This window comes from Lampris incognitus, chromosome 18 (genome assembly GCF_029633865.1).
Source record: "Lampris incognitus isolate fLamInc1 chromosome 18, fLamInc1.hap2, whole genome shotgun sequence".
Classification (NCBI taxonomy): Eukaryota; Metazoa; Chordata; class Actinopteri; order Lampriformes; family Lampridae; genus Lampris; species Lampris incognitus.
Window position 1 is genome coordinate 13162975 of NC_079228.1, and position 22642 is coordinate 13185616.

General features: G+C 45.8%; 1 protein-coding gene across 1 annotated transcript in view; it reads right to left on the reverse strand.

Moving 5' to 3' along the window:
- Positions 1-1552: 1552 nt before the first annotated feature.
- Positions 1553-22642, reverse strand: part of lpcat1 (lysophosphatidylcholine acyltransferase 1) — a 29801-nt gene continuing 8711 nt past the window's right edge. Inside the window, exons 2-14 of the mRNA XM_056297966.1 lie at positions 20903-21042; positions 20441-20655; positions 20155-20267; positions 19864-19924; positions 18295-18353; positions 8037-8071; positions 7702-7756; positions 7530-7612; positions 7275-7400; positions 6601-6754; positions 5639-5737; positions 4953-5094; positions 1553-1689 (exon numbers count right to left, since the gene is read on the reverse strand). Coding sequence (XP_056153941.1) covers positions 1553-1689; positions 4953-5094; positions 5639-5737; positions 6601-6754; positions 7275-7400; positions 7530-7612; positions 7702-7756; positions 8037-8071; positions 18295-18353; positions 19864-19924; positions 20155-20267; positions 20441-20655; positions 20903-21042 — 1419 coding nt within the window. The remainder of the gene's footprint in view (positions 1690-4952; positions 5095-5638; positions 5738-6600; positions 6755-7274; positions 7401-7529; positions 7613-7701; positions 7757-8036; positions 8072-18294; positions 18354-19863; positions 19925-20154; positions 20268-20440; positions 20656-20902; positions 21043-22642) is intronic.

The window sequence follows — 22642 nt, forward strand, 5'->3', positions numbered from 1 at the left end:
GCTTATGAAAATAGTGCTCCCCTACTGACAAAACTACAGATGACAACCACATCAGTGAGAGCATTTTATTTGCAAAATAAAGGGAAATAAAAGCAGTACTATTAGTACCGCTTTTGTACATCTGCACCCGAGACTATTTCTTGAGACATAAGCGCTTTAAACTCGACCGCAACCCATCTCACAAATGCGCAGAATTCGTCAGTCTTCAGTAAAGCTTGAGATAAATAATCAGATCATCACCAAGGCTTTGTGGCTGCTACGCCGTGGTGTTTCTGGACCAGGGTTAGTGTATCCAGAACTACATTTGCAGTGCTTCCCTAAGTTGTTGCTTTTAGTTTGAATTCATGAAGCCGTTTGAAACTCTTTGGGGTAATTTGACTTGGGAGATGACCACACAAATAATGAAACGCTCATATGCGAGAAGACGTTCTGTGAAGCCAGCACTGACATGAACATTTAGCTAAAACAGCTATCATCACAGCTGCCAGTCGACATTAGCGTCTCTAAAAGACAACAGGAAGCTCAAACCTAGTTTTATGATCATAATAGGCCTAGAAAATATTAAAACAAACCGCTCCTCAATGCAACAATGCCTACAAGTCCTTCAGGTGAGTGTTGGTCCTCGTCTCTGATGCTGATCAACACGCCTTTGTTTCTCGGTGGCGTCAATACTTTTGACCCATAATTGTAAGTAATGTAGTGAGACAGACACTATTTTGGTCCAATTGCTTTTGGCATTTTCTGCTGGTTTGGTGTATCGACAAGCTAGCTTCACTGTGTGATGTAAAGCCCAGCCTGGCTGCACGATGGATACACCACCTGTATCTCCAATGTTACCAAATCGATGGGAAACATGGCGTTAACTCATATAAACGCAAAGGAACGGTGTAAAAAAGGGTCTTTTACCAGTTAGAAGAACTTCAGAGTAAATGAAACTGACTAATAACAACCGGATGGTGGCGTGCTCATTACTGTTGTCCACCTGTCTCACCACTGCTAACCTAAGACAGGGCTTGTAAAAGCTTTTCCAGCAAAATGCTAAAATAAATAGTCATTCTGTACACATAAGAAAATAACTCTCAAATAAATACGAAAATTGTAGAGCTTTAAAATGCAAAAAAAAAATTTAAATAAAAAAAAAACGCCCTTGGATCAACTTGCAGTTTCCAAATAAAAGGAAAAAGAAAAGAAAGAAAGAAAGACAGCTCAGAGGAAAACAGACAGCTGAATTGGAGCACTACCCTGTTTACAACCTCGGTGCACAACAGGTCTCTCCACTCGTCTTGTCACCCCGTTTCCTCATCATACCTGAGTTTCACCGTTTCCTTCCTACCACTTCCTTAAAATCTTTCCTGTCCTCTTTCTTTGACCCTTCACCCAAGCTCCGCCCGCTTTTCGTCCCCTTAATCGTCCCTGCTCCGGCCACATCGCTCTCCCTCACGGACACAAAAGGCACAGAAGCTGTTGGCTAGCTGGAGTAATACGGAGAAGACGGCACAAAGTTAGACGATCAAAAAAAAAAAAGAAGAAGAAGAAGGTCTCGATCCATCCTTCAGTCGTTCTTCCTTTTGTGGGTCTGGCTGTCGTAGCCGTTGCTCCGGCTGAAACAGCCACGGCGGGGGACGTTGGAGTAGGTGATGAACTGCTGGTCAAAGTCTGGATGCTGCTTAATAAAATGGTGGAGGTCATCTGGAGAGGCGGAGATGAGAGGGACAGAGGAGAAATGCAGAAGATGGAGTAATTGTGTTTAAAGTAAGTAACAAAGAAGGCTGAATCAGCTCATCTGGATACAATTTTTATTGACAGATATGTTTCATCACTCATCTAAGTGACCTCTTCAGTCTAAACTGACTGCAGGTATCCCCACCCTTATAAACAATACAGTGGCATAATGACCAATTTCATATGCAAATATGGGTGTGACCATGGCCATGTGTACTATTCACAGCGGATTTGGGAATGTTTGCAATCACAGCATTGTAAGATGGCGACAGATGTAGTCTTAGCCCCCCCCCCCCGGTTCAGGGGTGGTCATTCCCTCTTCACATAGATGGCCTATTTGACTCCCCATTCAAACCAGCGTTCCTCCCTATCAAGGATGTGCACATCCTCAACCCTGAAAGAGTGGCCACTGGCATGTAGATGGTGTAGACTGAGAAGTCCTGACCTGACGTGTTAGCTCTTCTGTGTTGTGCCATTCTTTTGGCCGGCATCTGTTTAGTTTCCCCAATGTATAAGTCATGGCAATCCTCCTGGCACTTAACCGCATACGCTATATTTCTTTGTTTGTGCCGGGGGACCTGATCCATGGGGTGGACCAAATTCTGGCGCAGTGTGTTTTGGGGTTTGAAAGCAACTTAGACCCCAAAAACATGCTGCGCCACAAATTTGTCCAGCCCAAGGATCGGTTTCCCCCGGCACAAACAGAGCAACATTATGTGTACACGGTTAAGTGCCAGGAGGATTGCCGTGACTTATACATTGGGGAAACTAAACAGACGCTGGCCAAAAGAATGGCACAACACAGTACACCCATCTACACACCAGTGGCCACTCTTTCAAGGATGAGGATGTGCACATCCTTGAGAGGGTGGAATGCTGGTTTGAACGGGGAGTCAAAGAGGCCATCTATGCTAAGAGGGAAGGACCATCCCTGAACCGAGGAGGGGGGGGGGGCTAAGAGTACATCTGTCGCCATCTTACAATGCTGTGATTGCAAACATTCACAAATCCTCTGTGAATAGTACACATGGCCATTGAAGCTCTAATTAATGGTCACACCCATATTTGCATATGAAACTGGTCATTGGTTTCGGTGGTTATGCCACTGTATTGTTTATAAGGGTGGAGATACCTGCAGTCAGTTGAGACTAAAGAGGTCACTTATGCCCCTTTTCCACTACATGGTACCAGCTCAACTTGACTCGACTCGCACTTCTTTCGTTTTCCATCACTGGGAAGTACCGGGATTTTGGTTTGGTAACTGTTACCACTATTCTGGTACCACCTTTGTCGAGGTTCCGAAAAAACTGGAGCGGGTGCCATAATCAATGCAGACCTCTGATTGGTCAGAGAAACGTGTCACTGCATCATTTTGTGTGATCAATGCGCGCATGGGATATCACCCGGCATTTTTAAATACCGACGCGGTCGAAGCAGAGTTATCTTAATTTTGAAATTGAAAAACCAGGCATCGCTATGACGACCAGCTACACTGAGGGGGTACTGTTACGGTAATGGAAAACGACGCAGAAGTGAGTCGAGTGGAATTGAGTCGAGCCTGTACCATGTAGTGGAAAAGGAGCATTAGCTTGATCAATCAATCAATCAGATTTTATTTGTATAGCACTTTTCATACAAACTATGTAACACAAAGTGCTTCACACAATAAAACAATAAACCCCCCCCTCACAAAAAAATAAAAGTACCGGCAAATTTTATAAAAGTACAGACAAGTTTGAAACTGAGTTAGTAAAATAAATAAAAGTGCCATAAACACTGATTAATTAAAAGTATCAACAGAGCAGAATATATAAAAATAGCAAAATATATAAAACACACTCACACACACACTATGAATTTAGCTGTAGGCTGTTTTAAAAAAGTAAGGTTTTTAACCTGCTTTTAAATGTGTCCAGTGTGGGGGCCTCTCTCAGGTCCTCAGGCAGGGCATTCCATCTACTTGGGGCGTAAATAGAGAATGCAGCTTCCCCTGCTCTAGACCTAGCAAGAGGGATGGTTAAAAGACCACTGCCATTGGACCTGAGAGTTCTTGCTGGTTTATAGGGAATTAACATGTCTTTTATATAGCGTGGTGCAAGGCCATTTAGCGCTTTGTATACAATTAACAGAATTTTAAAATCAATTCTAGTTTTAACGGGGCGCCAGTGCAGAGATCTAAGAACAGGTGTAATGTGCTCATACTTCTTAGTTCCAGTGAGAACATGTACTGCCACATTTTGAATTACCTGTAGTTGGCGCACAACTGATTTTGGGAGGCTGGTGAATGGATTAATTTCTCACAGTCTGATATTGATAGAAAGCCCCTTAGTTTTGAAATGTTTTTAAGATGGTAGAAGGCTCATCTTGTGAGATGATTGATGTGGCTCTTAAGATTTAGATCACTGTCTATGATTACACCAAGATTTCTAACTTTGCTTTTGCACTCCAGAGACAGAGAGCTGCGATGAGCTGCAATTCTGTCTCCTGAGTCTTTGCCCCAAAAATAAGTATTTCTGTCTTGTCTTTTTTCAGTTGTAAAAAGTTTTCTGACATCCATAGATTAATATCGTCAATATACTGAATTAGGGAATCTATGGGATCTAGTTCATCAGGAGATAGGGCAATGTACAGTTGTGAATCATCTGCATAATGGTTATTTATTTTGTGTTTCTGTATAACATGTGCAAGTGGGAGCATATAGAGATTGAATAGTAGTGGTCTAAGAATCGAACCTTGGGGTACCCCACACATTATACCCACTTTGTCATAGGCAAAGTCTCCAACAGACACAAAGAACTGCCTGTCCTAAGGGTATGTTCTAAACCAGTTGAGAACCGGGCCAGATGAGTGATAAAACATCTCTGTCAATAAACGTTTTATCCAGATCAACCGATTCAACCTTCTTTGATTTTTTTTTACCTGGATTATTGAGCATGCCTCAAGACATTTAAATTAAGTACTGTCATCAGTCACCATCAGCCCCATAGAGTTGTTTCAACTCTGAACACAGAATCTTTGAGAGTATTCTGTGTTAAAGAAGCGGAACCAAGTATGTGCACAACCAGAAAACATTATTAAGGTGCAAAACGAAAACTGCTAAACTAGAACAAAGCAGTAAGGTCTGCACACGGAAATGCTCCCAAAACGAATTTATTGGGTGGCGACGTTTCAATCAATCAGAGCTTCCTCAGGCAAATTCTGTGTTGTAATATAACTGTCTTCTGACCTACCGTATGTAAACTTCCCTGTGATGTCTGGGTCCACCGCTACGAAGAGTCGAGTCAAATCCACCTCCGTCGTTCCCAACATTGTTTTCAAGATGGTGTCCAGGTCCTCCTCCTCAACCGTCCCATTTTCCTCACTCGCATACATCTAAGATTACACCACAAATGCTGGGTGAAAACAGTTCAAAAAAAAAATTTTGGATTCCCCCACCCCTTTTTCCTCCCAATTGTACTTTGTCAATTAATTACCCCCACTCTTCCAAGCCGTCCCGGTCGCTTCTCCACCCCCTTTGCCAATCCAGGGAGGGTTGCAGACTACCACATGCCTCCTACGATACATGTGGAGTCACCAGCCGCTTCTTTTCACCTGACGGTGAGGAGTTTCAACAGGGGGATGTAGTGCATGGGAGGATCACACTATTCTCCCCAGTTCCCCCTCCCCCCTGAACAGGCACACCGACCAACCAGAGGAGGCACTAGTGCAGCAACCAGGACACATACCCACATCCAGCTTCCCATACGCAGACACAGCCAATTGTGTCTGTAGGGACGCCTGACCAAACCAGAGGTAACACAGAGATTTGAACTGGCGATTCCTGTGTTGGCAGGTAACGGAATAGACCGCTACACTACCCGGATGTCCCAAAACAGCTCCAACTTGTAATGAGACTTAGAAAATGGAAAGCACCCACCTTAAAGGCCAGTTTGAGGGTTTCCATGGCTTTAAATGGTCGGCGAACGACAGACAGGGCGAGTACATACTGCCTGATATCAATCCGTCCATCTCCATCCTGGAAGAAATGAGAATGGACATGTTTTAATCACTTGGTGAATGAGCTGATGGAGCATGGGTGACTGTGCTGCACTGTGCAGCTCTTGTTTATCACGAGAGCACATGGCAAAGCCACCTTTAATGTGTTCCCTTTGCTCTGCAGAAACTGAGCTTCACAACTGTTTTCCCAGTTAAACTATCAGTAGAATCAGCATCACACGTTCTCTGACAGCACGAGTTATCAGCAGGACGGGCAGACAGATTGTACTGCTATGGTTAGCATTGTATCAATACCTTGTGCCATATTTCAGAGCAGGCATTCACACACAAGCTGAAACACTCAGACCTGACTCCTGTCCATTACAGCAGGCCTACACCTTCCTTGATAATCTATCAACTTCCTGTCGCCCACATTTTCGTTTTGATGCTACTTTCATCCTTTTCTCATATGCTGCAGAACTGTCACATTATCCTAAATGTCACTTATCTTCTCTTGCATCCTTTCAGCTGCTCCTTGAAGCCTATCTAACACCTTGAGCTGATGAATTTATGTGTTAAATAACAGATTTCTGATCATCCTTATCAATAGCCATTAGCCATTTTTCTCTAGGTCTTAACCCACTGCCCTTTTCCTCTTTTGGTTGGCTCCTCTCGCTCTCTCTTTCAATCCCTTGTTCCAGAGACACCGACTTGCTGTGTTTGGTGCCTTTCGCTGGACATTACATGACTGACCATAGAATAATGGTACACATAGGCCATCACTTTTTGCTGGATGAAAGGAGAGCCACATGGTTTGAGTGATGCTCAGCTCCAACGTGTTATCATTATAAACACTTGATTTCACAGTGGTTTAAACTCAAAATGAGGAACCTGCGTGTGCACCTGGTTGAAGAGGCTGTGCACTTGTGAGAGTGTATCTGTGATTGGCAGGTTGAGGTACAGGGCAAAGTCCTCCTGGCCCAGCCTGTCATCATGCAGCTTTCTGGCTCTGGTAGCCTGCTGCTCCAGCATCTGGTCTGTGGTCCCTGCTCTCAGCCTGCAAGCACAACGCAAAAAAAAGTTTAAATAAAAAATATGGCAATAAGTTTACTCTTGCATGCATGTCACCCTGTTACCCATATAACCCATTGCAACCTGAACTTAAGACTTGCATGCAAAATTCTTGGCATTGCAAGCTACCTTACAGCCAAATTTATATTCATATTCATATTTTTGTCTGTTATTAACCCGAACTCCTGAAACCAGCTCAAAAATAACAAAGTGGAGCAGTGGAAAAACGAGCACATTAAATCAAGCCTCAGTACCTGCAGAAGAGTACTTGAATGCTTAACACAGCTTAGAAAAATCAGCTTTGACAACCTGTCCATGTCATGCGACGCAACTGCTGGGAACAGTGAAGTCCCATCAAGCATCCAAGTGCACAGTTGGCCATTTGCTCAGTTCATGTGAGTCTAACCTTTCACCACTAGATGTCAGTACTGCATCAACTTTAGTCCGTCAGTCTCAACCACACCCATTTACAACCAGACCAGTCGGCCCAGTTCTTGTTCACCTACCCCAAACGACACACCAGGCGGTTGAACGTCAGCAGGCTGCTGTTGGAGGGGATACCCAGGGGGCCCCGTGACAGACTCAGCTGGCAGTCGTCGAAGGACAGGTCTGTGAGCGGCAGCTTCAGCGCACTGTGATGAAGATTGAACCTACCATGAATACAAACCAGCTCTTGTGCAAACACACAGGTGCAAACATAACAAAATCAACGCGGCTGCGAGTCCATCAAAGACACGGCACCGCTCAGAGACACTACTCACCTGGCCATGAGCTGCCTGACGTTATTGGCAAACAAAGCAGCGTCGCTTTTTTCTTCATCTGAAGGAGTGTACACAGGTAGATACTGAGGAGAGAGAAGTCGGACATCATCTCTCCGTCGTGAGCAGAAGAGGAGAACATGGATGGAACGAGAACTGTCGCTGAATCACTCACCTCTATTTCCATAGGGTTATGTATTTGGCACAGAGTAAGCCACAGGATTTTGAACCTAAAGAAGAAATCTTTTCTTTTAATCTATACATAAAGCCATGGGGAAAAAACAAGAACTGGGGTAGTATAACTAGAGAGAGAAGTAATATCACATATGAGATAAATGGAGAAAACGTTGAACAGATGGTATAATATAGAACTCCCCCAGAGCACTATGTCCTTTATTTAACCATATACACACACACACACGTGTGTGTGTGTGTGTGTGTGTGTGTGTGTGTGTGTGTGTGTGTGTGTGTGTGTGTGTGTGTGTGTGTGTGTGTATATGCGATACTTACGCTCCAGGACCTTGCCACGTCCAAGTAACAGTATCCTTTTGAGAGGAACAGGAAAAAGGAAATTGTTCAGAGTACATGTATACTACCTCTCTCGCTCTCTCTCTCTCTCTCTCACACACACACACACACACACACACACACACACACACACACACACACACACACACACACACACACAAAGACGAAGAAAAAGAAACCAGTTTCCTATCAACTCACAAGTGCTTGACTTTCCACTGAACAATGCTCTGGAACTGCCTGAAGTTTAGTAAACTGCCAAAAAAGAATAAAACCAACACAACCCGTGAAGGACAATTTCACATTCATTACACATGCACACACACACACACACACACACACACACCAGGGCTGACCAGCAAAGCACAACTTAAGAAAACTCCAGCGCAATATTTTTTTCCCTCTCCATCCAAATTTGACACGTACAATTCCCGTTGGTCCCACTATTCCATGATCCCTACGGGAACTGGAGACGGCATAGACTAGCCATGCATCCTTCACCACACATGGAGTCTCTGACCACTTTTCCCCTGCCGGCTTCCCCACCCAGGAGCGTCGCCGCTGGGATTCCATGTGACGCCCAGCGGAGCGAGAGGCATCATCGGAATTTGAAATATGAACCTCGGTGCAAGGACGCTAGCAGGGCTTGATTTGTCCCGGATCCTACCGGAACGGATCCTGCCACAACTGGATCCGGGACCTCCCAGACTGGGACCGGCACCTATTTGATTGGCTCCGGCACCTACTACTTTGTCACTATCAGAATCTGTAAGTAAGTTTTATGCAACATTTAATGCGATCTGTTCCGTCATTCGTTTATTTCCTATTGAAGTCACTCGTAAATCACTTGTTTGCCTACTTTGGATGCATTATAATTCTGATTTAGAGGGCACCCGGGTGGCATGGCAGTCTATTCCGTTGCCTACCAACACAGGGATCGTCGGTTCGAGTCCCCGCATTACCTCCGGCTTGGTCCGCCGTCCCTACAGACACAATTGGCCGTGTCTGTGGGTGGAAGCCGGATGTGGGTATTTGTCCTGGCCGCTGCACTAGCGCCTCAGTGTGATCCTCCCATGTGCTACGTCCCCCTGGCGAAACTCCTCACTGTCAGGTGAAAAGAAGCGGCTGGCGACTCCACATGTATCAGAGGAGGCATGTGGTAGTCTGCAGCCCTCCTCGGATCGGCAGAGGGGGTGGAGCAATGACCGGGATGGCTCGGAAGAGTGGGGTAATTGGCCAAGCACAATTGGAAGAAAAAGGGGGAAAATCCCCCCCCCCAAAAAAAGAAAAAGAATCAAATTTGTTGAATTTCGTCTCCAGTAGGTCAGTCAGACCAAGTTGTTTCGGCAGATCAACAGGGTGGCGATAACGGTGCCGTCAGTAGTACTGAAACAGAGCGCAGGAGATCGACAGACAGACAGAACATGTCTCTTGGTTCAGTGTCTTAGCCTGCTTGCTTTTCGTGGTCATGAATAGAATTTTAGGCCCTAATTCCGTTTCTCCAGATTCTAGCAATCCACAGACAGAAGGGAAATGAGAGGGAGGTGAAGGGACAGTCAACGAGACAGAGAGCAAGAGACAGAGAGTGAGCTGCAAACCGTTAACAGCTGTTTCTACGCCTGCCCCCCCCTGCTAATTTGAGTGATTATTGTGAATGATTAATAGATGTCTATCAATATATCTCAACATTTTACCGTATATTCATTCCACAATCTAATTAAGTATTACACTTTTACAGTGGCTGTCATTTGGATATTTCTACTATGCTGTAAGGACTATTGTGCTGTAATTGTACATGTAAATATTCTTTGGGGTGGACTTTGAGCAGGCAAGAGAATTGATGTAGCGATAGTTGATGATTTTGCAATTCATTTCTCATAGTGATGGAAAATGTCCATGTCTGAGGCAGCCACCACAAGTAAATAAATGTAAAGGAAAAAAAAATACCACCGATGTGGGATGAAATATGTGGTATGAATGGGAATCTACAAACTGGGGCTAAAGCTGCACCCCGCGCTAGCATGTTCTGCCTGCTCCCACCCCACAGAGACGTGGCCCTGCCTTTCCATAGATGTCTATACTGTTCTCTCATCTCATTTGCCATTCAGTGACATCATTGAAGACTGAAGCCTACAGCAGGGAGCAGTGACAGAAGCTTTCTAGGGAAGATGGACAAGAATGGGCAGGTAATAAGATCTGCAAAATTCATGAGTAAGTGAGGAGAGGTGCGGAGAAAGACACTTGAAACCAGGTAGAGAGCGAGAGACACAGAAAGACTGTGTGCATGAGAGAGAGAGAGGATGAAATATCACCCTACTAGATTCTATTAGGACATGAAGTCATTCAACATGAGACAAATACACTAACATGACAGAGAGAAATCAATCTGTCACTGGTGTCTTTGTGTGTGTGTGTGTGTATCTGTGGGTTGGCCAGCTGTATTGCCAGCAGGGTATTGTGATGCGTCTAGGGCAGTCTTAGATTCTGCCGCTGGCCACCCCAGCCAGGGTCCAGTAAGCAATGGTATAACTCTCCCTTGGTAACTGGGGTTTTGCGACTCCTTGCTCAGTCAGTAGGGGATCTCGGAGCTGCAGTGGTCTCTAGAGGTGTTTTCACTAACCAGTGCCCCACTGCCACGTGGGTAAACCTTTGGAGGTACGATGGCTAGGGGAGTAAACCCTGACTTAAACTCTGCAGCTGGGGATAGGCACTGGCGGAGTCCAGCAGACAGACCACCAGCAGTCCCCTGCCACTCCAGCAAGACAAAGGTCGTCGTGAGCTCCCCATGCCACAGGGAGTCTGTCTGGTGGAGCGAAGATGGTGGCAGTGAGGACTGCGCACCCACACCCTCACCCTAATCTTTTCCAAGCGCAAGCCCCCCCCCCCAAAAAAAGTGCTGTGGCGATATGGAATGGCGACAGGTACAAGACAAGGATGTGGCTGGGAGTGCCTAGCCAAACCATCCACACAGGTGGCAATGGGGTGATGGTTGTTGAGATTGCAAGATGGAGCAGTGTGTCTCCTCGGCAGCAGAACAGCACTTGTGGCCCTTTAGCTTCCGAAGTTGACACCACAGCACTCAGTGAGACCAGGCTACACGGAGAGCACTCCCTCACAGAAGTCAGTGCAGAGTACACTTTCATCTGGAAAGGGGTCCCCGAAGGCACACGTCACCTCCATGGAGTCAACTTTGCTGTAAAGACCCAACTGCTGCAGCACATTCCAGAATCCCCCTATGACATCAATGAAAGTCTGACAAAATGGTGTATTCCCCTTACAAAGGGATGCTCTTTCACCTTCATCAGCACTTATGCACCAACCCTGGATGCAGAGCATAACATCAAAAGGAATTTTACAGCGGTCTTTACTCCATCATCCAGAAAATCCAGACTACAGACAAAATCATACTCATGAGAGACTTCAATGCTACATTGGGCACAGAGCATCTTGTAGGGAGTAAAGTCCTTGGCCAGCATGAAGTGGGGAAAATGAATAGCAATGGGCTCTGGCTCCTCTCCCTCTGTGCAGAACATCACCTAGTCATTACCAATGCCGTCTTCCAAAAGAAGAACAGGCTCAAAACCACCTGGCAATACCCCCGCTGAAAACCCTGACACCTCCTGGATTACATCATTGTCCATCAAAAGGACAGATCAGATGTTTTTACCCTCCAAGTCGTGCGTGAGGCTTAGTGCTGCACTGCTCATCTTGTGGTCAGATCCAAATTCCTCATGGATATTCAACCCCATCACCCAAGGACAGCCCCAAACAGAAAACTCAGCTGCACAGAACTGAACAACCCCAGCACCACAGATAACCTCCGACAGCTCCTTGCAAGAAACCATGATCAAGTTCAGGAGGACTCCATTGACTGCTAAGTTCTGTGCACGGCTACCCACAGTGCAGCCTCGGAAGCTTGGTCTGTCAAAGAAACGTCACCAGGGCTGGTTTGATAACAACTACCGAAATACAACCACTCCTGCAAACAAAACATGAAGCCTACAAAGCTCTGCTGCCCAACCCTGGATCCTCCACCCTGAAAGACACTTTTGCCAAAGCAACAGTTGCAACCCAGCATTCCTCTCCAGATCATGGAAGACACCTGGTGGGTGCAGAAGGCACAATAAATCTAAAACCTTGGAGACCGCAATAACACACAGGGCTTCTATGATATAATCAAAGCCATATATGGCTCCAGGAAGCAAACTATTACCCCTATCCAATCAGCAGATGGGGACACTCAAGAACCGTCATGCATCGTCATGCATCAAGGTAAGACTGTAAAAATATTAATACTGAACTTTTCCCTCAAGATTTAATTGCCATAAATTGGGACAGGTTTCAGGTAATACCTTCTGTTGAAGATGCACGGAACTGCTTTTATACCGAGTTTATTAATGCTATAGACAAACACGCCCCCTGGACAACAATTAAGGTTAAAGGTACACCTTGGATTATTGGTGATCTTCTAAGTCTCTTTAAACAGAGAGATAAGGCCTGGGAAAAACATGGCTCAACAAAGGATTCTGCTGATTGGAATGCACATAAAAATTTAAGGAACATATGTACAAACAAAACAAGAAATGCTAAATCTAATCATTATAAAGACTCTTTGGCTAATGATTTTTATAATCCTAAACAGTTTTGGAACAGAACAGTATAATCAATAAATCCACCAAAAGCTCTATCACTTAAGAGTTAATAATGAAGTTGTCTGCAGTCCACAATTTTCTGATTTTCCCTATTCTGATATTTCACTGAACAACTCCAAACGTGGTAGCTCCTTCTCCTTTAGAAGATTCCATCCAATTGATATTCAGCAGGTTATTTGTGATCTAAGCTCAGGTAGTGGTGCTGGTCCAGATGGTTTGGAGATTAAGTTCATTAAGCTTGCCTCTTATGTTCTGGCATATCCTTTGTCTGACTTATTTAATTTATCTTTATCTACATGTGAGGTTCAATCAGTTTGGAAATGTGCCACTTACCCCATAGCACAAAGGTGGTAACCCTCTTGATCTCAATAACTACTGACCTATTTCCATAATTAACAGTATAGCAAACGTGTTTGAAAAGCTAATATTTAATCAACTATCTCAATATGTCAATGACTTTCACATGTTATCTCCATACCAATCTGGTTTCAGACCTAACTTCACTACATTCTCTTCACTTGAAAACAATATGCTTACAGCGCAACATTTATAGCTCTTACAAAGGCTTTTGACATTACATTACAGTCATTGAGCTGATGCTTTTATCCAAAGCGACTTACAATAAGTGCATTTAATGTAGGAAATCAGGAGAACTACTAGTCATCAGAGGTCATAAGTGCATCTAAACAAGCATCTAAGAGCAAAACCAGTGCTAAAGTAAAAGTGCAAGAAAGAGTTTTTTTTTTAATGAGCGAATACAATAAGTGCTAAGAGCAAGTAACAGGGTAGTAGCTCTTAAAGAGGTGGGTTTTCAACCTGCGCCGAAAGATGGGCAGCGACTCCGCTGTCCTGACATCAGTGGGGAGTTCATTCCACCACTGTGGGGCCAGGACAGAAAAGAGCCGTGACCGGGTCAGTCGGCAGCAGGGGCCTCTGAGAGACGGGGCAACCAGGCGTCCCGAGGCGGCAGAGCGAAGTGGTCGGACGGGGGTGCAGGGCTTGACCATGGCCTGGGGACAGGAAGGAGCTGTTCCTTTCACTGCCCTGTAGGCTAGCACCAGAGTCTTCAACTGGATGTGAGCAGCTACTGGGAGCCAGTGTAGGGACATGAGAAGGGGAGTTGTGTGGGAGAACTTAGGGCGGCTGAACACCAGACGAGCTGCAGCTTTCTGAACAAGCTCCAGAGGTCTGATGGCTGAGGCCGGGGCGCCAGCAAGGAGGAAGTTGCCGTAGTCCAGCCGGGACATGACCAGAGCCTGGATGAGCACCTGTGCCATCTCGTCGGTGAGACATGGTTGATCACTACCCCCCCCCAATTGTACTTGGCCAATTACACCACTCTTCCGAGCCCTCCCGATCTCTACTCCACCCCCTTTGCCGATCCGGGGAGGGCTGCAGACTACCACATGCTTCCTCCGATACATGTGGAGTCGTCAACCGCTTCTTTTTCACCTGACAGTGAGAAGTTTTACCAGGGGGACGTAGTGCGTTGGAGAATCACACTATTCCCCCCTGTTCCCCCTCCCCCCCGAACAGGCGCCCTGACCAACCAGAGGAGGCGCTAGTGCAGCGACCAGGACACATACCCAAGTCCGGCTTCCCACCCGCAGACACGGCAATTGTGTCTGTAGGGAGGGATGCCCATCCAAGCCAGAGGTAACACGGGGATTCGAACCAGCGATCCTCATGTTTGGCAGGCAACGGAATAGACCACTATGCTACATGGATGCCCCCACTACCTCCTTCATGACAAACTTTGTGCTATTCATCTTTCAAAATATTCCTTACTTTGCTCTGACCTTTTGCATTTAACCAATCTGTTGATTAATTTCTTAGATGGGACACTGCTTGAGAAAGTGGAGGAATTTAAATACTTTGGTCTCTGGCTTGATTCTCATCTTTCTTTCATACCCCACATTGACTCAGTCATAGAGAAAATAAACTACTGCCTGAGAATATTATATGATTCTATTAACTGTTTCACTCTGCATGTCAGGAAAAGAATTGTTTCACAGTTGATATTACCAATAGTAGATTACGCAGATATTGTCTATCGGAACACACCAGAAACACCTAAATCTAGAAGACATTTTAATTAGTTGCCTTTTTAAATGCATTTTCTTCAACTATCCGTCTTATTTAAAACAATTTTTAATTCCATATAGTGCATCGTATAGTCTAAGGCTATACGATGCACTATATGAGCATCCTTTTTCTTCGTTCCTAGAATTTCTAAAGAAATTGGGTGACGTGCCTTTAAATTTAAAGCTCCATCTGATTGGAACAACCCGCCCAGCTCAATTAAATCTATTATACTTCCTTTCATCACTTTAAGGCATCTCTAAAAACCTATCTTCAAACAACTTGCTCTTGCTTCTAATTTTACTTGAGATATGGAAATAATTTATCTGTAATGTGTAGGTGCATAGTAACGTCTGTAACTTTGCATAGGTAGGTGTACATTTACTGTATCTTGGCATTTTAGGGGAACCAGTGGGTGAGGGAGTGGCTAGCCCTGGGAGAGCTTTTGTCTGTGTACGTACAAGTGTATGAGTCGTTTGTTTTATGTACTGTATTTTCTGTATTTTTGTGTTAAGGACCCCCTTGAAAACGAGATGGTTCATCTCGGGTTTATCCTTCTAATAAAATGTTATCATCATGAGACCCTTGGTGGTTGGGTGGACCGCTTTGAGACCCTCCTCAACCACACCAACCCCGTTGATCTTCATATCCCCAACCTTCCAGATCTTCCACCAATCCTGCATCTTAACACTCCACCACAGTTCTTTGAAACCTGCCAAGCCATTAGGAGCGTGAAGAACCTGATGGCATCCTGGCAGAGGTCTTCAAACACGGGGGGGGGGGGGTACCTTCTCACACGCTGCCTACACCTCTTGATCAAAAACATCTGGAAGTCCGAGATCCTCCTGCAGGACTGGAAGGATGCCAACATTGTGGTCATTTACAAACAGCAGGGGGATAGAGGAGTTTGTGGGAACAGCCACGGAATCTCTCTCCTCTCCATTGCAGGGAAAGTGCTGGCAAAATTCATGCTCAACAGACTGGTGGAGCACATTTCGGGAAGTGCTCTCCCAGAAACACAATGTGGCTTCCGGAAGTCATGATCCACTACAGACATGATCTTTGTCTTACAGCAACTACTAGAGTAGAGCAGAGAGCTGTGCAAAGACCTGTACATTGCCTTCATGGACCTCAACAAAGCCTTTGATACCATAGGGATGTCTTGATCTGTTTCAAGGCATCGATATCGGGCCAATACTGGCCCAAAATGCTGAATTGCATATTGGAGGGGAGAAAAAAATATGATCCGATACCTATCTGATACAAACCATGGGGAAATCTAGCTTAAACCATTGCCTAAGTACTTCCCATGCTGCACGACATCCGGTTAAGTATCGAGTGATAACAACAGTCGTAGCCATAGGGTGGTTTGTCTCAAAACCCCCGCACATAAAACCCAGGCACGTGCACATGATACCAGCACACAGAACAGTATCTGCGAGTGGAAAAGCATCCTTGGAAGTGTGAATTTCTGCTCCGTGTGCACAAATGTGGTCCCATGAGCATGGGGCTGTGACAAGCGCGAGCTCAACCCTCCCTACGCGCTCACAACTGCTCAACACTCGCTCGTCAGATTTAGACTTTGGAGGCAGGAATGGAATAGACAGTGGCTGATGTCACCGCTCCTTTGACTAGTCACTTTGAATACTGACCATGACCTTTGATTAGCTGATTGGTTAAATCACTAACACCGTTGAAGTCGGGCCTGAGCAACATGGGGCCATCTTGTTGGAGCAAGTAAGTTTTACACCAAGTTAAGATCTTTCAGAGATCCCATTTTAATAGTGTGAAGCTATTGATTTCATGGCGGGTGGCGGTCCACAACCAACTGTTGTTGTGAACTATATACAGGGGAAGTATTTTTTTAAACTCCATTTGAGTGACATATTTTTAGGTGGCACACTGGCCATCATGAGCAAAGTACTTCCATATATTTTTTATTATCATTATTGTTATCATTTATTATTATTATTATTATTGTTATTATTATTATATTTTCCAAGCGCAAAACAAAATATCAGATTGATATCAGTATCGGCAGATAGCCAAAGCTGTGGTATCGGAAATGAAAAACTGGTATCGGGACATCTCTACCATAAATCGTGAGCTAATCTGGAAACAGCTCTCCAAACTTGGAGTACCACCCAACTTTCTCTCCGTCTTGCAGCAACTGTATGATGGGATGCAAGCTAGGCCAGAGTCCTCACGGGAGGACTCCAGCCAGAGTCATTCAAGGTTGACATTGGGGTGATGCAAGGCTGTGTCTTGGCATCGATCTTGTTCAGTCTCATCCACTCAGCCATCACCCACCTCTTCCACCATGCCCTGGGACACAGAGACAGCATCCACCTAGAGTACCGCCTTGACAGAAGTCTATTCAACATCCAACAGCTCCAGACCATACAAAGGAAAAACCTGCCAAATCTGTGAGCTTCAATATGCAGAAGACTGCGCTGTCCATGCATATAACCGGGAGTCCATTCAGCATGCCTGAAACACAATTTCTGGCCTATACCAGTCCTTTGGTCTTCAGGTCAACATTCAAAAAACTGTGGTCATGGCACAACTCATTATCTAACCTCTCTTACCCCCCAGCTTCCAAATCAATGGTGTTTCACTCAAAGTAGTGGACCAGTTCACCTATCTTGGCTCCACACTTTCCTCAGACTGCTCTCGACACTGAAATAAACAGTCACATCAACAAAGCCTCGTCTGCCTTTGGCCGCCTCTGCAGAAGCATTTTTAAAAACAAGCCTGACGCTCAGCACCAAGGTTGCCATATACAATGCGGTATGGAGGCCTTCCACATCTGATGCCTTCAAAAGATCCTCGACCTATCCTTAGAAGATCAAATCCCCCATACAAAAATGCTTTCCATGACCAACTCCATTTGCATGGAAGCAGCAGTGGCTAAAAAACATCTTCGATGGCTAGGGCATACTATCCGCATGCCGGACCACCGCCTACCCCACCAAACCCTCTGTGGCCAACTCAGCAATGCCAAATGAGTCGTCAGCAGAAGAAAAAGGCACTATAATGACTATACCAAAGACCTGCTGAGGTGCTGGGACATAAACCCCATCCATCTTGAGCCTCTAGCACTTAATAAATCAGCCTGGCAGGTCACCTGTGCCAGGATGACCGAACAAACACATTACACCAATCAACAGAGGAGGACCGAAAGATGTGCCCAATGACATCAAAGGGCTGCCAGCATTACCCCCCCCCACCCCCACCCACCCTCGTCCCCTGAAGCAAGCATCATCATCAGACATGGTGGACCGCCAAGAGTGCATGTGTGTGTGTGTGTGTGTGTGTGTGTGTGTGTGTGTGTGTGTGTGTGTGTGTGTGTGTTTATGGGAAGAGTTAGGCTAACTTTAAACCAAGTCAGTGTCAATACTGCTTTCTGCCATAGGGTTACAGAGGGGCAGGCCGTGAAGCATAAAAACATTATGTGAGAACGGTGTAAGGGTTAAAGGGAAGGGTAGGACCATGTGCACATTATTTACCAGTTTGTTGGGGTACCGGAGGACCACTGGCTGCACTGGAAGCGCTGGTATAAATGCACCTGGGAGGGAAAAATGGTGATGAGTGAAATGGAGAGGAAGAGTGGGGGATGAGACAGAAGGAGAGGGAAAGGAAAAAAAAAGGAGAAAGAAAGAGAGAACATGAGCATGCAAAAGAGAGGTACAAAGGCAAGACAAGAGAACAATGAGTTCCATAGAGTCAGGTACATTGGCTAGACAGGCGATATTGCTGACAACCTTGTGGCAACCTCTTGCCCTTGCAAAACCCAACCGCTATTAAGGGCCTCATGTCCTGCTGGTGAGAGATGGGCAGAAAGATGGCTGCATGCAGTATTTGTTACTGGGAACCACCCCGGTCACGCTACTATTTCACCTTTGAATAGAATGGAAATTCTATGCATCGGTCTACAGAAGACTATACATACCAGCCGATGTATTGTAGCTGCCTGGCATTATTCAGCCGGATGAATGACATTATGAAAAGAAATACAGCGACAGGAGAGATGGGGAGAGATGAATGTGATTGATGTATTCAGAGACCTTTTGAAAAGTAGAAGACAGCACATTCACTCATATGCGCACACACGCACACACACACACACACACACACACACACACACACACACACACACACACACACACACACACAAACCTGCTCTTTTGTCCTGAGAGTCAATGAACAGATATAACTAGAGGAGACACTTCCAGAAAGGAACAATAGCGTATGGCAGACAGATCTGGGCACACACCCACACACCCACAGACAAAAATTGGATGGGATGTTTCAGACCACATCGCAGCAGGCCAGTGTGTGACCAACAGGGTTTACTGGAAACCACAGAGTGACAGAGGACTGGATGACAAGGGATTAAGGCACATGGGACATGGAACAATGGCACATAGGACGACTGGATTAGTATAGGTCCCTCGCCCTCTCACACCTCTCTCTCTCTCTCTCTCTCTCTCTCTCTCTCTCACACACACACACACACACACACACACACACACACACACGCACACAACAACATGCTTTTCAGGAGAATAAATCGAAAGAAAGACAGCAAAGATCATAATAAAGAGCACATGAAGAAGTAAAGAAATGTGTCCAAACACACCCAGAATAATATAAGCCATTCTCCGGATAGATAGCAACATACAAATGCAGCCACGGGACATTAAACATTAATTGTCTCTCTACAAATACGGATGCAGCCAAGGTGGGTAGTCGGCGCCAGTTCCAGCCAAATGATGGTTAAACAGAGACCGTGGCCAGTCCCTTTAGGAGGCGTTTTCTTTGGGACTTTAAGGCTTCATCTAATTCTAAAAACGACGCCTGAAAAGAGGAGTAAAAATGACCGGTGAGATGTGCCAGCCTCTTGTGGCCGGCGTGCATGCACAGACACACACATCACGCACGCACGCATGCACATGCACGCACACACACACACACACGCACACAATTTTCCACCTGGTATGCAAACACCTGGCCCCGCGAGGGCCAGGTGTTTGCAAGGTTGGCGTAGTTAGGCAGTTAGAGGATTGAACACGTACCGGGTTTGAATCTGATGAGGCCCGATCTGTTGGTGCACGTTCCCTCAGGGAATATCATGATCTGGAGTAAGACGTACATATAGACACACAACCATGAGCGCACACATTACAGGTAACATGGCATGCATACACACAAGCACACACGCTGAACAGTGTGTGACTCATAAGCTATCAACTTTCTGTGAACACGTTGACTGAGGTTCTGCAGTGTAACCTGAGGCTAGCATGCAGTGTGTGTCTGTGTGTGTGTGTGTGTGTCTGTGTGTGTGTGTGTGTGTGTAGGGCGGTTACCTGGGGCCACTCCCCTCTGGAGTGAGCTCTCCGCTTGATCTCATCCACAGTCCTCCTCCTAGAATCCTGGTCAGAGCGGAACACAAATACGGGCCTGATGTAGTTGATCAGAGCTAGAGGGGGAGGAAGAGGGAGGAGGAGGAAGAGGGAGGGGGAGGAAGAGAGAGGAGGACGTGCGGGTGTATCGTCAAGACGGAAATAACGAAGAAAGCGTGTCTTCAGATTTACAGCGTTCAAGTTGCGCTGGTCAAATGTGGAGGTGAAATGCGACCACATTGTTACTCACTGCCCCAGACAGGGATGCTCTTGCTCTCCAGTTTGGTGACTATAGAGCCCATCGTCATGGTGACAGGGATGGCGTCAAAGTAAGAGGAGTGTGGTGCCAGGGTGAGAATGGGCGCCTCAGAGGGCATCGCCCGCTTCCCTTTCACTGTAATCCAATGGAAACCTCCGCAGAACCACATGACCCGCATGATCACCCGCAGGGAGAGGTCAACTAGCCTGTTGAAATGAGACTGTTAGAGGTGTGTGTGTGTGTGTGTGTGTGTGTGTGTGTGTGTATACGTGTGTGTGTGTGTACACGTGTGCTTAAATTAATAGTGTGGCAACTCAAAGGATTATGTCAAAATATCGACTCAGCTTCATGTTGTGTTTTCTGCATTCTGTCAACTTGGTTATAGGGACATTTGGCCTTACACACACACACACACACACACACACACACACACACACACACACACACACACACCTCCTCCACCATGACTGTGGCTCCACAGTAAACCGAGAGCGTCCTAGGGAGGCCATGAAGGCAAATGGCCAGGCCAGGAGCATGAGGAAGGCCACCAACAGCAGCCGAACAGGGAATACCGTCATAGACATCAGCGCTATCTAGAGAGAGAGAGAGAGAGAGAGAGAGAGAGAGAGAGAGAGAGAGAGAGAGAGAGAGAGAGAGAGAGAGAGAGAGAGAGAGAGAGAGAGAGGAGTAAGGGTTAACAATAGTCAGGACTGGAGGCATAGAAGATAAGGAGAAGAGGAAAATGATGGGATGGAGGAGGAAAAGGTATAACCAAGTCTGGTGGCAGGCAATCCTACAGCTAGCTAGCTATAGGATTATAGCTATAGCCATCATAGCTGTAGCTAGCTAGCTACAGCTATGATGACTGTAATTTATGTGGCACTGTGCTCTCTTTAGCTCGCTCACTTTGTTCCTCGTGCTCATTTCTCTCGCTTCTCTCTCTCTCTCTCTCTCTCTCTCTCTCTCTCTCTCTCTCTCTCTCTCTCTCTCTCTCTCTCTCTCTCTCTCTCTCTCTCTCTCTCTCTCTCTCTCTCTCTCTCTCTCTCATTTTGCACAGTGTGCACCGCCCACCACATTTCTTCAACCTTTGACAAATGCCTGTGGCCAAACAGTGTGGTGGGATGATAGAAAGAGATGGGCTACATGCTTTACATTCCTGTGCAGGTGACGATCTGTGATTCCATAGGGGTACATACTGTACAGTCCCTTGAAATTCCAATCACCTGTGTTTTTTTCCCTCAGCCACCAAGCACAATGATTTTCTGTCTGTGTGCTTGTATACAGTAGACAAATAATGCCTATATGTCCTATAAGTTCGGAGGGGGGTTGCAAATTGAATTCCCACTGTCAGGAAGGAACAAGCAGCCATCCATCACCAGCAGACACACTGCTATACACACCTCTAGCATAGCATACTTTAATATACAGCAACCCCCATTCACACCGGCCGCTTCCTGACAGGAAGCGCCTGGAAAAATATGCAACTTTGACTGTATTTAAGTCTAATTAAATGACTAAGAGTAGGTCAAGTATTATCAGTATCAGCAAAAAGGTTCCACTACGGGGGGGGGGGATGTAAAATATGAAGTATTACATGAATAATTATCCCTCATTTAACTCCATTCAAATTAAGTATTTGCACCAGTAACTCAGCACAAACCAATTTGGCAACCAAACTTGGGTCAACATAAAACCCGGCGATAACCGGCACATTTTGTCTCTGTTCTTTGCTAGCACTGAGCTCCGCTGGGTGAACAGGCATGATGGAGACCACAGTCTGCAATAACACATGTTGTAAATGGATGGAGGAGTGTGAACTGCCTCTTCCTTGAGTAGGTGGGACTGATTTTGGCCTCCGTCAGTCTCCATTTACATGTACGGCACGCTGCCCCCGTTGTCAGTCCCTAACGTGTCACTAAACAACTTCGCCGCAGATCGATGAAGCGTCAGCAAAGTTCAGCAGCCGCCAAGACGAATGCAGCGGAAGTTGAAAAAGGCAGATGAGATGAATACACTGCTGTGTTATGGATTTAGAAAAAGGGCAGGAGAGCTTGCTGGACAGTGATGAATCGTCAGTAAAAACACGGAGCACCTTTATTCTGATCAGTAACGACAAGAACAAATGGAAACTCTATTAAGGCAACTTGTTTTGTGAACGCCGACTGAAACTACGCTTCAATAAGCAGCTTCAAA